The sequence below is a fragment of the Chlorocebus sabaeus genome, chromosome 4 (assembly GCF_047675955.1).
Source record: "Chlorocebus sabaeus isolate Y175 chromosome 4, mChlSab1.0.hap1, whole genome shotgun sequence".
NCBI lineage: Eukaryota > Metazoa > Chordata > Mammalia > Primates > Cercopithecidae > Chlorocebus > Chlorocebus sabaeus.
The window spans coordinates 18,880,045-18,894,689 of NC_132907.1; the positions used below are offsets into that span (position 1 = coordinate 18,880,045).

The following is a 14,645-nucleotide window of genomic DNA, read 5'->3' on the forward strand; positions in this document are numbered from 1 at the left end:
AGTATTGTGACTGGTGTCTGAATGCCAGTAAATATTAAGATTTGCCTTAATAAAAGATTTTGGAAATAAAGCTCTTTTATTTGAAAGATTATTGGGGATAAAGTAAATTTGTCATGTGGTATGAAATAAATCATGAATAAGAGTGAAAGGAACTATTTTTTGACTGGTGTTATGTTCTGTTTGAAAAATATGCAAGTTTTAATTATGTTTTTACAACTATTTTTGTATGTTGCAATTATATAACTTTTATAAATATTGGAGAATATTGGGTTTTACTGTTATATTGCAAAGCCTTGCCTCTCAGTTTATGTCTTTCCCAATTTCATTTATATTTTAAGTTCTCTAAAATAAACATGTTACTCAATTGCACTTGAGACCTTTAAAATGAAGTGGATTTGGATTAAGCAGGCTTTCCTATTGAAGTAGGCGCACTCTAATAGGAAAGATGGGTTTTAGTGGGCTACACTTCTTTTTAACTCATAAAGAAGTCTCAATTTACCAGCAGTGTACTTTGGTTTAAAAGTATAAGTTTAAGTGTGAGCCTCAGATTTTTGAAATCATATTTGTCAGTTAACTTGAATGAAAGAAAGTCATGAAATTATCCTTGGTTGATAATTCTAATTGAAAATATTTCATGCAAATATCTTGTCCTGTGAGGCTACAAATTAGCTTTGATTTCTTGTTGATTTCAAAGCACAGTATGGCTTTGACAAACTTTACATACTGCTTATCCTATTTTACAGTTTCAAATTTCAAACCTCTTTACAGTGGTTTCCTCTTAGGATGCATATTTGATGCTTGTCATGTCAGGTCTTTTTTGTTACTTGCCTTTTTTTTTAATCAGCATGAAAATGAACATGCATAATACATTAAAAAATCTTTTCAGGTACTTGTTACATATTTTTGTTTGTGTTATTTGGAGGTTAATAAGTATTTCCAGCATCTTTTATTTATTATTTGAAATGAAATACGTTAAATAGAAAACAGTTTTTTTTAACCCTGTGACTTTGTATTGCGTTTTGAAAATGTTGATGTGTTGAGGTGTATAATTGAATACCATAGAAACAAAATGGAGATTTGAGGATGATGAATTGAAAACTAGGTATTTTTTGTGGTGAGATTCTAAGATCAGTTACTGTTGTCCTTATAAAAGTCTAATACAGTCACTCAGCTGTTAAAAACCTAATCCTCTATTTAAAAAAATATACAAAAACAAATTGTCTATCTTTCTGCCTGATCTCTTCTCAAGTACTAACACAATGGAAACAGTGGGTGATCTGTCAATGTGTTTGGTTTGTCAATGATAGTTTTGTATAAATATTGGGAGGGTAAGAAATAAAATCGCACAGTAAAATATGATTTCATCTGCCTTTTCTCTGCAGCTCCATGGCTCATGCTGCGGTGTGAAATTCTCATTTTACACACTTTGCAGGCGGAGCACATGAATTATGCATTGAGCAAGAAAAATCTCCTGCCTCAAGTCCTATATGCATTTACCCAGGTTCTGTCTCTATTACCAAGATGAATTGCAAATGGAGAAATGTTTGATGGAATAGAGCTCTTAACTTCTTTGTTTAGAATTCAGAATTTTATTTTTATAGTAGATCCTTTAAGTATGAAAATGTTTTGAACTTACTGTGGATTTTTTAAAATGAAAAATGAAATCTAATATAAGAGGAATACCAAACACATCATGAAGCATTTTATAGCCTTGATTCAGAATGCAAGGGTTTTTCAATTCAGTAGAAATGACCATTATCTATTGCTAATGTTGTATTTCAGTCACTGGTTATTTGCTGTTCTCAGAAAGTCAATGAAATTCTGTCCTTTTGAAAGCCTTTTTTCTCTCTGTTCTAGGCCTCTAATAAGAGATTATGCCAATTTCACATGCAGCTCTGTTCTGTGTTATATGTGACCTGATATGTATTTAATAGATACTGTTACACACTCTTGGCTGTGAAGTAGAAAATAAGGTATAGACTTGCCTTCAGCTTTAACTTTATCTTGATTTGATAGGTTTCTAATTTTTCAGGTGGGGAGGTTACAGTTCCATAAAGACAGTCATGCACCATTGTAGCTTATAGGAAGCTACACCCATTGTGCTCAGCATAGCATTTTGATAAGTCACATGATGATATGCTCTTTTTGTTACATGTTCTTTCTTCACAGGAATGATATTCTAGTTGAGACGGCATTTTCATTCGGCACTTGTTTTCATTTACTTGCGACTTTTAAATTTTAGCTTCAAAACTAACATTTCTTCTATTTTTTTCCCCATCTTAGACATTGTTTACTCATTTGAGAAATGGAGAGAGGGGCAAATACTATTTCTTTCATTTTTCAATAAGGAATGAAAATTAAAACTTAACTAGATGATTTGGAGTGTTCAGTGATAAAAATAATTACTTTGAAGATGAAAATTAGTGCCTTTTTAAGTGTATTAATAATGTATATTATTATGTGGTCCTTGAAGTTTCTGAGTATCAGCATAAGGGAAAAAGCAAGTGAAATTTAAATTATTTTAAAGTGTTACCTATGTATAATTTTATGTAATGCTTTTGTTCATGTATGTGCACTGTTGTAGGAGCTCTAACACTGTGTAAACTTTAAATGGTGATAAAATATATTTTGTTTCAGTGGTACCTTCTTGTGGCTAAATGAATACTTCAAAAATATTTATTAGCACATTAACAATAAGCTATAGAATTTTGGTTGATTATAAGTTACTTGAAGGCAGCACTATGTCTTGGCTGTTATTTCCATTGCTTGGCACAGAATCGAATATATATTTAGAATTCTATACATACCTATTGAATGAATGAATGAATGAATGAATGATGAAATAAACAAAAACATTTTAGTAGAAACTTTAGTTTCGTTCTGTGATTTGAGAAAATTTAATGTAAAAAATAGTATAGATTAGAAAGATAAACTTTGACCCAGTTGTATTTAACGCCCTACTCTTTGTTGGCCTTTAGTTATTTGTAATGCACTTAATTAATACAATTTTCTTTTTAAAAGATTTACAATTTTTTTCTCAATCTCTAACCAAACTGTGAACAGTTCAGGCTTAGGGGCACTGTATTCTGGTTCATGGATATATACATTTTGTAAGTACAGTAGACCAAATAAGCAAATATCTGCTGGGGGAAGCCCTAATTATATGCAGATATGTTTTGAAATATTTATTTTCTCTACAAAACAGTAGAGCAAGTGAGTGAGTCCTTTCAACTCTAAAAAGAAAGAGCCTGGAAATGTCATTTATAGATTTTAGTGAATATCTTTGGCAAAGAAGTTTGATACAACCCAGTATAGAAACAGAAAATATCTAGTACAATGCCTGTCACAAACTGTATCAGAAAAGGCTGGCCTATCACAAGCCCATCAAAAATCTCTGAGCTCTGCATATATTGAGTATTTCTTTTTCTAAAGTAAACCTGTTTAGAAGTTATTTTCAAGAATATTTGTGGACTCTCTACCAAAGAGCCACTTTACGTTTTTATGTTAGCAAGAAGTTGTCAGGTTATAAAATAATTATATACCTTTAAATTTTCTTCTGACATTTATAATTTTTAAACACACAATAGTTTAAAATAAGGGTTTGCATAGTGGGTAAGAAATGCTTTATGCTAATTGAGACAAATGTTGATTCAGGAAAACATTTTGTATAACCATACAGAAGTTCAATTTGTTGATACCACCAAGCAGAGAAAAAAAATGTTTTGGAATATTAAGGACTACACAGATTTTTAAAACAGAACATGTGATAAATGAAATATTTGTTATTTTATAGGAGAAAGAAAAGAAAACAAAACAAAGTAGAACTCCTCTTACCAAAGATGTTTCACTTCTAGATTTGGATGATTGTAAGTATTGTAATTTAAAATATTTCTTCTGTGTTTAGTAAGAGTATTTTTTATTTGTATAGTACCTTTTATTTATGTGTCCCAAAATATATCAATATTTATTGTGTAAGACTTATAGATGAATAATGCAAGAAAATTTTGGAAATCAGTGGTATTTGTTTATTTCATCTATTCAGCATATCACTTTATTATCACATGAACAAATATAGATGGCCAAATAAAAGTATACAAAATTCATTTTAAAATCTTTTGCTTTAGTAATTTATATGTGTTTTGTTAAATAGTCATCCATATCTTATAACTTCTACATTGTGAAATGTGGATTATGGGGATTGACACATCTAACTTAAGGAGGTAGAGGATTAAGGAAATGGAAAGGACATCACCATCTTCCACTTGGCACAATTTTAGTAGCAGTGGAAAATAGGTTACAAAGCTTTTGGAGGCCAGTTTCGCTACACCTATCAGTCTTTTACCTGCAAAAAATCTTTGTCCCAGCAAATCTTAAGAATTCAGAATCCTACAAATATATTCACCCAAGAGGGCAGAGATGTATATATATTTATCACCTCCCGTTAAATCCTCCTGCATTGTGAGAGAGAGATAGTGGTACTTTGTTGCACTAGGAGAAGAGTAACAAGAAGTGAGATTTCATGAATATTAAACTACTGTCATTTTTTGATAGAGTTTATCTGTGCTGGGAGTGAGTTATGTTTTAGATTATCTCATTCTGTCATAGATCTGTTCTGCTTATATTGTTTACCTGCCCTGTCCCCAATAGCCATGGCATATACTTAATATAGAGAAATTAAAATATATAATACAGAGAAATAACAGAGAAACTAAAAATAAAATTGGAGTTAAATTTGAATCATGTTTTACATATTAGCTAAGATTTTGAGGTTTGGTAACATCCAGTGTTGCTAAGGTTTGGAGAAACAGATGTACATGTTTTTGGTAGGAATATAAATAGGTACAGCTCTTTGGAGTCATTTTAGCAATATCTATCAAAACTTAAATTGCACATATCCTTTCACGTAGCTGTTCTTCCCCACCCTCCGAGACGAATCTCACTTTGTTGCCCAGGCTGGAGTGCAGTGGCACTACCTCGACTAACTGCAACCTCAGCCTTCTGGGTTCAGGCAATTCTCCTGCCTCAGCCTCCCGAGTAGCTGGGACTACAGGCACGTGCCACATCACGCCCATCTAATTTTTTGTATTTTTAGTAGAGACGGGGTTTCACTGTGTTAGCCAGGATGCTCTCGATCTCCTGACCTCGTGATCCACCTGCCTCAGCCTCCCAAAGTGCTGGGATTACAGGCGTGATCCACCACACCCCGCCGACATAGCAGTTCTTTTCCAGAAATTTATCCTACTGATAAACTACTAATAAAATCAGATCTTATTTCTTTCTTATTTTAAACCCTTGAATTTAATGGCTTAATTTTGCATTTAGATGAAAGCCCATACTCCTTTCCCAGGTTTCTCAGACTGTGGATGATCTGACCCCTCTCTGCTTCTTATCCACATTTCATCCTACTTTGTTTTTATGCGTTTGTCACACATACCAGGCTCATTTCTGTCAAGGGCCTTTCTACTGCTGTTCCCCTGCAGAGAACAATTCCCCCAGATTTGGCAGACTGATCCTTACTTCCCCAACTCAGAAGTCACCTACTCTTACACACTGTCTTGGTCCCTTTGAGCTGGCATAACAAAATACTTTAGACTGCATAATTTATAAACAGCAGAAATTAATTGTTCATAGTTCTGGAGGCTGGGATGTCCAAGATCAAAGTGCCAGCATATTTGATACTTGGTGAGGGCTAGCTCTGCTTCAAAGATAGTGACTTCTATTTCCTCATGTGACAGAAGTAGGAAACACCATCCCTCATATCCCTTTTATAAGGGCACCAAGCCCATTCGTGAGAGTAGAACCCCCATAACCTAATTACCTATTAAAGGCCCAACCAGAGTCTGGATTAGGTTTCAATATGAATTTTGGAGAGACACAAATATTCAGACCATAGCACAAACCTTCACCTGTTATTCTTGTCTTCTTGGCATTTTTCACTCTCTGAAATTACCTTAAAATTTTGGTATTTGATTATTGTCTCTTTCTCCTAAGATATAAGTTCCATGAGGACAGGATCTCTCTCTGTCTTCCTCACTGCTATTCCTAGTGTATAGAGTGGCTCCTGCCAGTTAGTGGGCACCCAGTAAATTTTTCTTGAATTAATAAAACATATAAAGACATATATAAAAATTTCATTGTGGCATTGTTCATTGGTTAGCTCTGGTGTCCTTGTGATGTAGGACTAACCTGGGAACAGACAAGAATAAGACTTTCTTTTTTTTTTTTTTTAAGACGGAGTCTTGCTCTGTCACCCAGGCTGGAGTGCAGTGGCCAGATCTCAGCTCACTGCAAGCTCCGCCTCCTGGGTTTACGCCATTCTCCTGCCTCAGCCTCCCGAGTAGCTGGAACTACAGGGGCCTGCCACCTTGCCCGGCTAGTTTTTTGTATTTTTTGGTAGAGACGGGGTTTCACCGTGTTACCCAGGATGGTCTCGATCTCCTGACCTCGTGATCCACCCGTCTTGGCCTCACAAAGTGCTGGAATTACAGGCTTGAGCCACTGCGCCTGGCCAAGACTTTCATTTTATATTTTGTATCTTTCTGTGACATTTGAGTATCTTACATATGTATGTTTGTAACCTTCATAATTTTAAAGTTTAAAATTATAAAAGAATAACAGTAAAGTACATTTAAAAAGGAACAAAGAGTAAATGTTACAAGATACTAGAATATACTAATTACAACTTTTTCTTCTTATATTCAACTTTGGATTTCCTGGCAACTATGGTAAAAAAAGAAAAACCTATAAAATGATATAATTGTTATAGTTCTATTCTATAAAAAGTATATTTTTATATGTTGAGACACAAACTTTTTTTAAAAATCAAGTTTTTAAGAATTGAGATGAAAGTTTTTTTGAATTTTTAAGGGAACTTTGATCCCAACCCACATTTTTTAACTCAATATAGGGTATAGTATTTCTCTTTGTTTTTAATACCCGAGTGCTCCTTTCTTTAAAAATCTTTCATAGTCCTGCGTTTGTCAGAAATGACACTTGAAACTCTTGTTAACAAGTCAGTTCAGCCTACATTTTCTGGATCGTCTGCTAAGTGCAAGGTACTTTGGTAGGTACTGTAATAGATAAATAGAATTTAGTCATTCCCTTCCAAAAACTAAAATCTAGTCAGAGACACAGATACCTGGACAAGTAACTATTGTATATGAGAGAAAAATAGAGATTCATAGTATAGTGAAGAAACAAAGAGGGAGATGAAAACCCCTCTTTAGGGTTTTCATTAACCCCAAATTTTAAAACTACAAAAACCTTGTGGAAGAACCATGATCTGAGCTTAGAGATAAAGACAAGTAGAGTGCCGACTTCATTATATGCCTCCTATTAGCCTACAGTAGTTTTCCATTGCCCATGGCGTGCAGTTTGTTGCTCAGACACTAAAATGTCACTCTCCAGTGGCTTTAGTTCTCAACTGTGAGAATTAGATTAATCTTGAAAGAAGGCCAGACACATTCCCTGTGTTTTATCTAAGAGGCACATCATAATCCACATGGGTTGTTTGCTACGTACACAGTACATACCAGAAAGACTGCAAGTACTGAATTTATTCATTTCTTCTTTCAGGAAATGTTAATTGAGTACTTGCTATGATCTTTATAATCTGCTACATACTGGAGATTTCTAAATGAATACAATATTGTCCCTACCCAAGGAATGCTCAAAGTGTAATGGGAAAAACAGATAAATTGGCAATTAGATTGCCTCATTATAGATGAAATGAGGAGAAATGCACAAAATACTGTTTGGTATCAAGGTACCTAATCCACCTAGCAGTATCAAAATTTATCTTTTGAGTTGAGTTTAAGAAAGCATCAGTTGGCTGAGCATGGTGGCTCACACCTGTAATACCAGCACTTTGGGGAGCCTAGGTGGGCACATCACCTGAGGCCAAGAGATCGATACCAGCCTGGGCAACATGGTGAAACCCCATCTCTACTAAAAATACAAAAATTAGGCAGGTGTCGTGGCGCACGCCTGTAATCCCAGTTACTCGGGAGGCTGTGGCAGGAGAATTGCTTAAACCTGGTAGGCAGAGGTTCCAGTGAGCCAAGATCGCGTGACTGTACTCTAGCCTGGGTGACAGAGCAATGCTCCATCTCAAAAAAAGAAAAAAAGCATCAGTCAAGCAGTTGGAGGCACGAGGGGAGGGTATACTAGGCAGAATAAAGGCGTGGAGGAGGGAAAGAGCTTGCTACTATCAGAATTAATGATTGTGTCTCTCTTAAGGCAGCAACCCTAGTAATAGACTGACTCTATTACAAAGTAATTTCGTTATTTCTCTTACTATTTCCCCTATTGTATCTGTTGAGGGGATGTTATCATGAGCACAGAGATTAGTCCTATGCTTTTAATCAGTGTAGTAGTTTCTTTGTGTCTCATTTTATTCATTTGTAATTTTTTTTAAAGACTGTAAAACTTCTACAGTTTCTTTAGATCATTAAGTTATATGACTCTTTCATGGGAGTCAGTTAACAATACATGAGAAAAATATTTGTTCTAGGATAATATATGACCTAACAGTCTTTTGTTAGACTTAGAGATATCAATATGCTTTCTATGTTTCAGGCATATTTTATATTCCTGGAAATTACAATATATTTTAGGGCCCCATACCATGTGCTCTCAGTAGGACAATCATAAATCAGTCATCATATTCTAGTGTTCTTTTATAGGAAATGTAAACCTATGTCATTACATTGTTAGTACAAGTGACAGTGAAGTATTTAAAAAATCTCTGTCAGCCAACAATAATCATACTTCAAATAAGCCTTATGATATGTGATATCACATTGTTAAGTGAATTGTGGTCAAGGCAGCAGAGTGGAGTCGCTGAGTGGACAGTGGAGCAAGCCGTCTGAGTTTCAATCCCAGCTCTGTTACTCACTAGTTGTGTCATCTTGGGCAATTTACTTAACCTCTCCATGCTTTAGCTGCTTTGTCTATAAAATTGAGATGCTTTGTCTATAAAATACTTTTGGGAGTCATTTAATTCTCAAAGGATGAAATGAGTTGATATATGTAAAAGCATTTAGAACTGTGCCTGACACATGATAGGCATTACTGGGGTTAGTAATGATGCTGGTGCTGATGATTCCAATGATACAGATGATGCAGCAAATTACAAATTCAATAGCAACTTATTAAGCCATTATATATTCAGTTTTTCTTAGTCTTAAATCTTAAGGCAATGCTTTGATCAGAAGAATAATTGCATAATTATTATATTAGATCTACTTTTAGAAAAGAAAATATTTTATAGAAAGTTTTTAAAACAAAAAGAAGAAAATAAAATTAACTTGTAATCCAAACACCCCAGGTTAACATTCTGACATATCAGTTTAGATTCTCTTCATATGCAAATCCCCCCCTCCAAATTGGATTGTACTGAGAAACTGTTTTATCACTTGCTTTCTCCTCTGTTTAAAGTACATGTTCTTAGCCGGTGTGGTGGCTCATGTCTGTAATCTAGCACTTTGGAGGCCAAGGCAGGAGGATTGCTTAAGCCCAGGAGGTCAAGGCTGTGGTGAGCTGTGATTGTGCCATCGCACTCTAGCCTAAGTGACAGAGCAAGACCCTGTTTCCAAAAAAACACAAAACCTACGTTCTTTATAACTGCATGGTTGTCCTTTATCCTGTTATAACAAATTCTGTTTACCAGATTTACTATTGTTGGGAATTTAGCTGGTTTCCATTTTTTTGCTATGATAATTAGTGAAGTAACATTCATCATTGTAAATATATATTTCAATATCTCTGTAACTGTTTCCTTAAGATAAATTTCCAGGAATAGTATTGCTGGAACAAATACTTTGAAGAATTTGTTTGTCCAAAATTGACTTCTAGGCTTGGCGTGGTGGCTCATGCCTGTAATCCCAGCTACATGGGAGGCTGAGACAGGAGGATTGCTTGAAGCTGGGAGTTCGAGACCAGCCTGGACAACAAAGTGAGACTCCTGTCTCTACAGAAAGATAGAAAAATAAGCGGGGCATGGTGGCATAGACCTGTAATACTAGCTACTCAGGAGACTGAGGCAGAAGGATCACTTGAGTCCAGAAATTCAAGGCTGCACTGAGCTGTGATTATGCCACTCCACTCCAGTCTGGGAGACAGATAAACTCCTTCTCAAAAATAAGTAAATAAAATCGCCTTTCAGAAAGCTTGTACCAGCTTACACAGTATCAATATGAGGGTGCTATATTCCTTGTACCTTCACCAATGCTAGATTTTGTATTTTAAAATTACCTTTTCTAATTTGACAGGTGGACATGATATTTCATTTTAACTTGTATGCTACATGATATTTCATTTTAACTTGTATGCTATGACATTTTTTTAAAAACCCTATAGAGTCACTTTGTTTTTACACATTACTAATTAAATACTTCAGCATGGTCAACTAGCCTCAGAATTCACTTCAGGATAAGCTTTCAATGCCAACTTTCATCTCACCATACCTGCAAACAGATGCATAATCATCTCTTTAATACCAGAGCACACATCTTCTGAAATGATATTAAAACCCATCCTTTTTTTAAAAAAGAGCAGAACTTGCTTGTGGTGTGAATTTTCTTCTCTTGTCTCTTGGTAGTATTTAGCCAAGCCACCGTTGAAATCAGAGGCTGTTTCTTATTCAGTTTTTTATTCCTTACATGGGCATTCTAATATTTCGAAAGGATGGATGGTGGGTTGGTGGGTAGACAGGTGTACAAAGGAATGAACAAACATGCATTTAGAACTTACCTGAAAACTTACTTGTTGCATCGGAAGGCAACATATTATGATCCAAGTTAGAAGAAGCAGTTTCTAATTCTGTAGTGGTTCTACCATTCACTTTTTTAATGACCTTGTCAATATTAGTCTCCCTGTGGCTCAGTTTCCAGTGTCTTTAATATTAAATGCTCTTTCTAAGCCTTCAGATTGCCATTGCCTCACTTCATTCCTAAATTATTGTAAATTCTTCCATACTCCCAACCCTGCCTTCAGTCTGTGCATTGTACTACCATCTGATTGACCATCCTGCAGGACCATATTCATTGTCATTCCTCTGTTTGATCGATTTTTGACTGTTCCCCTTGGTCAATAGGATAAATCCAGTCCCCTTAGTTTTTCAATTTCCCACCTCCCAGTCTTTGTTTATAGCATTCTGTTATCCAACAATTAACTGGCTTCTTTCTTTCCTCTTGTTCAAATCCCACCCTTACTTAAAAATTGGACTTCATTCCCTCCTATTCATGAAGCCTCCTCTTCCACTCCATCTCCAGTGATCCTTGTTTTCCCCCGACTCTGTGACACTTCCTAACTCTACAGGGGTATTCAGTGTGGGTCTAAGGAAGCCTGGGGATTTGAAGCTGTGCTTCAGCCGTACTAAGTGAGCACGGGGAAGACCAAGAGCTCCACTACCTCCCCATCCAACCTCCAGGCTGCTTTTTAAATTATATATGTTGAGATTTTATTTAGTGTTTCCTTTGAATTTTTTCTTCTTTGGCCATATCATTTACGAACTGTATTGTTTCTTTTTAATTTTTTTTTTCAGATATGTGTATCTCTTTTTCTTAATTAGGTTTTGTTACTTAAGGATCTTGAACTTTTTGTCTCTCACTTGCTACCTTGCAGAAGAAATATTTGTTGTTAACTTTATGGATTAATATTTGTTCTGCCTTATTCACTGGATATTGTGAGACCAAAATGAGAAAAAGATGCTTTGAAAATTACTGTTGCAGCTGGGTGTCATGGCACACACCTGTAATCCCAGCAGTTTGGGAGGCCAAAGTAGGAGGATTGCCTGAGCCTAGGAGTTAGACACCAGCCTGGGCAACATGGGGAGACTCTACCTCTTAAAAAAAAATGCTGGGTGTGATGGCATGCACTTACTTAGGAGGCTGAGATTGCTTGGGCCCAGGAAGGGATTTTACCACTTTACTCCAGCCTGGGCAACAGAGCAAGACCCTATCTCCAAAAATAAAAATAAAAAATGTCAAATTAAGTAAATGTTATTCCCTTTAGAATATTATTTTGGAGTGAGAACTTGTTGGAAGCTAAAACTTGACCACATTTTAATGTATTTTATTCAAATGGTTTAGAAGCACCAAAAATTAATGTTATTGTCTGTTCACACAGACTAGCAGAAATGCAAACATATAAAGACACAAATTTGTATTACATGAGAAGTACAGTTATAGAAGTTTGTCCAAGTATATCTGTGGAACAAAGAAGGCACATATAAGCTGTTTGCAGGTGAGCCAGAGAGTGTTTTCCTTTTAAAGGGTAGCTTGCCAGATCAAAGTTGCAAGATGGGCAAGGCAGAGAAGTAGGCAAACAGAGTAGAATATAAAAGGCTCCAAGACATAGAAAAAGTTCTTGGGAACTATTATCCCATAGAGCTAGCGCATAACACTGCTGAAATTGGAGATAAGCTGGTCCTGAATAGTCCAGTATGGTGTCCACAAGCACATGTAATTACTTAAATTAGTCAAAATTTAAAATGCATTTATTTAGTCATACTAGTCACATATCAAGATGATGTTAGGCATATGTGGCTAGTGGCCACTTTATTAGATGTAGAACATTTCCGTTATCATAGGAAGTGCTATTAAACAGGGCTGGGGCAGACTGTAGAGGACTCTGTGAACTTAATTGAGGAGTTGGGCTTTTATCTTGTAGGCAGTTACGAGCCTTCGAAGAGTCTTAAGCAGGGAAGTAACATGATCAGACTTGGATTTTTAGATTTCTAAACTTACAGTATCAGTTCTCAAGTATATAGCAGTTTTAGAATCAGTCAAACATTTCCATCTAGCACATAGCTTTTGCTGAAAAAGTATAATCACAAGGGAATTAGGTAGCCTGGACCCCGAATTAGAGTAGAGAATAAAATAGATACAGGATTTAAACATCTTTCAGGACTTCTAATTCCACTGGAGCATTGTCTTGGAAGCGATTGTTATTCTTTTGATAGTCTGGGGGGAAAAAAATGCTTCTTTACCTTTTTAGGGAGATTACTGGGTGATAAATGTTAGTGATAATGTTATGTCAAAAAATTTTCACAAACTGTTACTCAAGATATTTATATCTTTATTTTGTTATAGAATTTACCATTATGTTTTGAAAGCTAAGACTAATAACTGCCATGACTTGATAATAACTTGACTAAATCAAGATGTTAAATAGAATTGTCATACATTTATTAATCAAAGTAATTTAATTAGATTTACTAACAAAATAAAAATGTTGCTTTTAATAATTTGAATTAAATGTTCATGCACATTTACTAATTTGGGCCTTTTCTTACAGTTAACCCAGTATCCACTCCAGTTGCACTTCCCACACCAGCTCTTTCTCCAAGTTTGATGGCTGATCTTGAAGGTTTAAACTTGTCAACTTCCTCTTCAGTCATCAGTGTAAGTTATTTTTAAAATACACCAGCTCAGTTTTCTTATGTTGTCATTGTATCTTTTTTATTAAAATGTAAATACTTGAAGTGGATTCTTAGTTTTGAACAGATTCTTCTCTAAGAACAAGCCCAATTTAGCTAAGACCTTTTAATTTTTTAAATAATTTACTCAAACCATTGTCTTCTCAGTTTTTTTCCCTTGTCCACACTTAATTATCATCTGTATGTTTTTCTCTGGTATTGTTACATATCTGTAACATACAAAGGTTTTTCACCACATTGACACAGTACATACACCTGAACTGTGCCACAAAAAGTTGTCTACATTAACAGACTTTCGTTTCTGTAATCATTTTATTCCTACCACGCTATTTTTTCATAGACTATTAAAAACTCATGACTGTTTTTATTTAAAAGTTCAAGATAACTTTTTTCTTTGTCTTATTTTTGTACATTTATTTACATGTGTTGGTGTCTTTAAAATTATTCTGTAATGTTATTTATAGAATGTGATGTGAAGTGAGGCTAGAACCTACCTGTCACAAAATAATGCAAAAACCATCAACTTACCATGGTATTTGAAGCTGCCACAACTTTTTATTGTGTTAGCATATTATATCCACTAACCTTTCACTGTAAATCAAGCATGCTGCCTAAGATATATAATCTGTTGATATGCTTGACCTCTTGTTAATTTGTTGTCAGAAATCTGATAGACTAAGAGACAGAATAGTAAGCTTTGATGGGCACAGGTAGCTTCAGTAGATCTGGTTCTCGGGGCTGGCAGGGTACTACAGGGTATGTAACTGATCATCTGAACGGCCTGGGAGCATAGAGATGCTTCTGCCAAAAGTGGGAGAAAGAAGTGCCTAATTCTTGTGTGTTATTATGGAAAAAAATTCCTCCTTCAAAGCAAGTATGCTATCAGGGCTATGCAGTGAAATACTGAAAAAAGCTATCTGCATTTCCGTTCAACATTGGTCACCTTGCTTAGAAAGTACAGGTGAAAAGTTTTAAGCTACAGTGTTCTCTTTAAGCATAAAATGAGATTATCTCTTAACCACTCAGAAATGAATAAGAATGGTATTTGCGATTTTAATTTGTCCTTGTTTCTAAAAGGAAAAGGCACATTAAAAGATATGAAGGGGGAAGCATTGAAAATAAGCAGTTAAGTCTTTCATTTATTCAGGTAATAAATATTTATTGAGCATTTGTGGTAGGGTCTAAAGAAAAAGTGTTAATCAAA

General features: G+C 35.1%; 1 protein-coding gene across 5 annotated transcripts in view; it reads left to right on the top strand.

Annotated features, from left to right (window-relative positions):
- Positions 1 to 14,645, top strand: part of AP3B1 (adaptor related protein complex 3 subunit beta 1) — a 306,137-nt gene that overhangs the window by 203,929 nt on the left and 87,563 nt on the right. For all 5 annotated transcript variants that reach the window (XM_007976120.2, XM_007976134.3, XM_007976129.3 and 2 more), the window contains 2 exons: positions 3,794 to 3,866; positions 13,300 to 13,406. In XM_007976120.2, the coding sequence (XP_007974311.2) occupies positions 3,794 to 3,866; positions 13,300 to 13,406 (180 nt within the window). The remainder of the gene's footprint in view (positions 1 to 3,793; positions 3,867 to 13,299; positions 13,407 to 14,645) is intronic.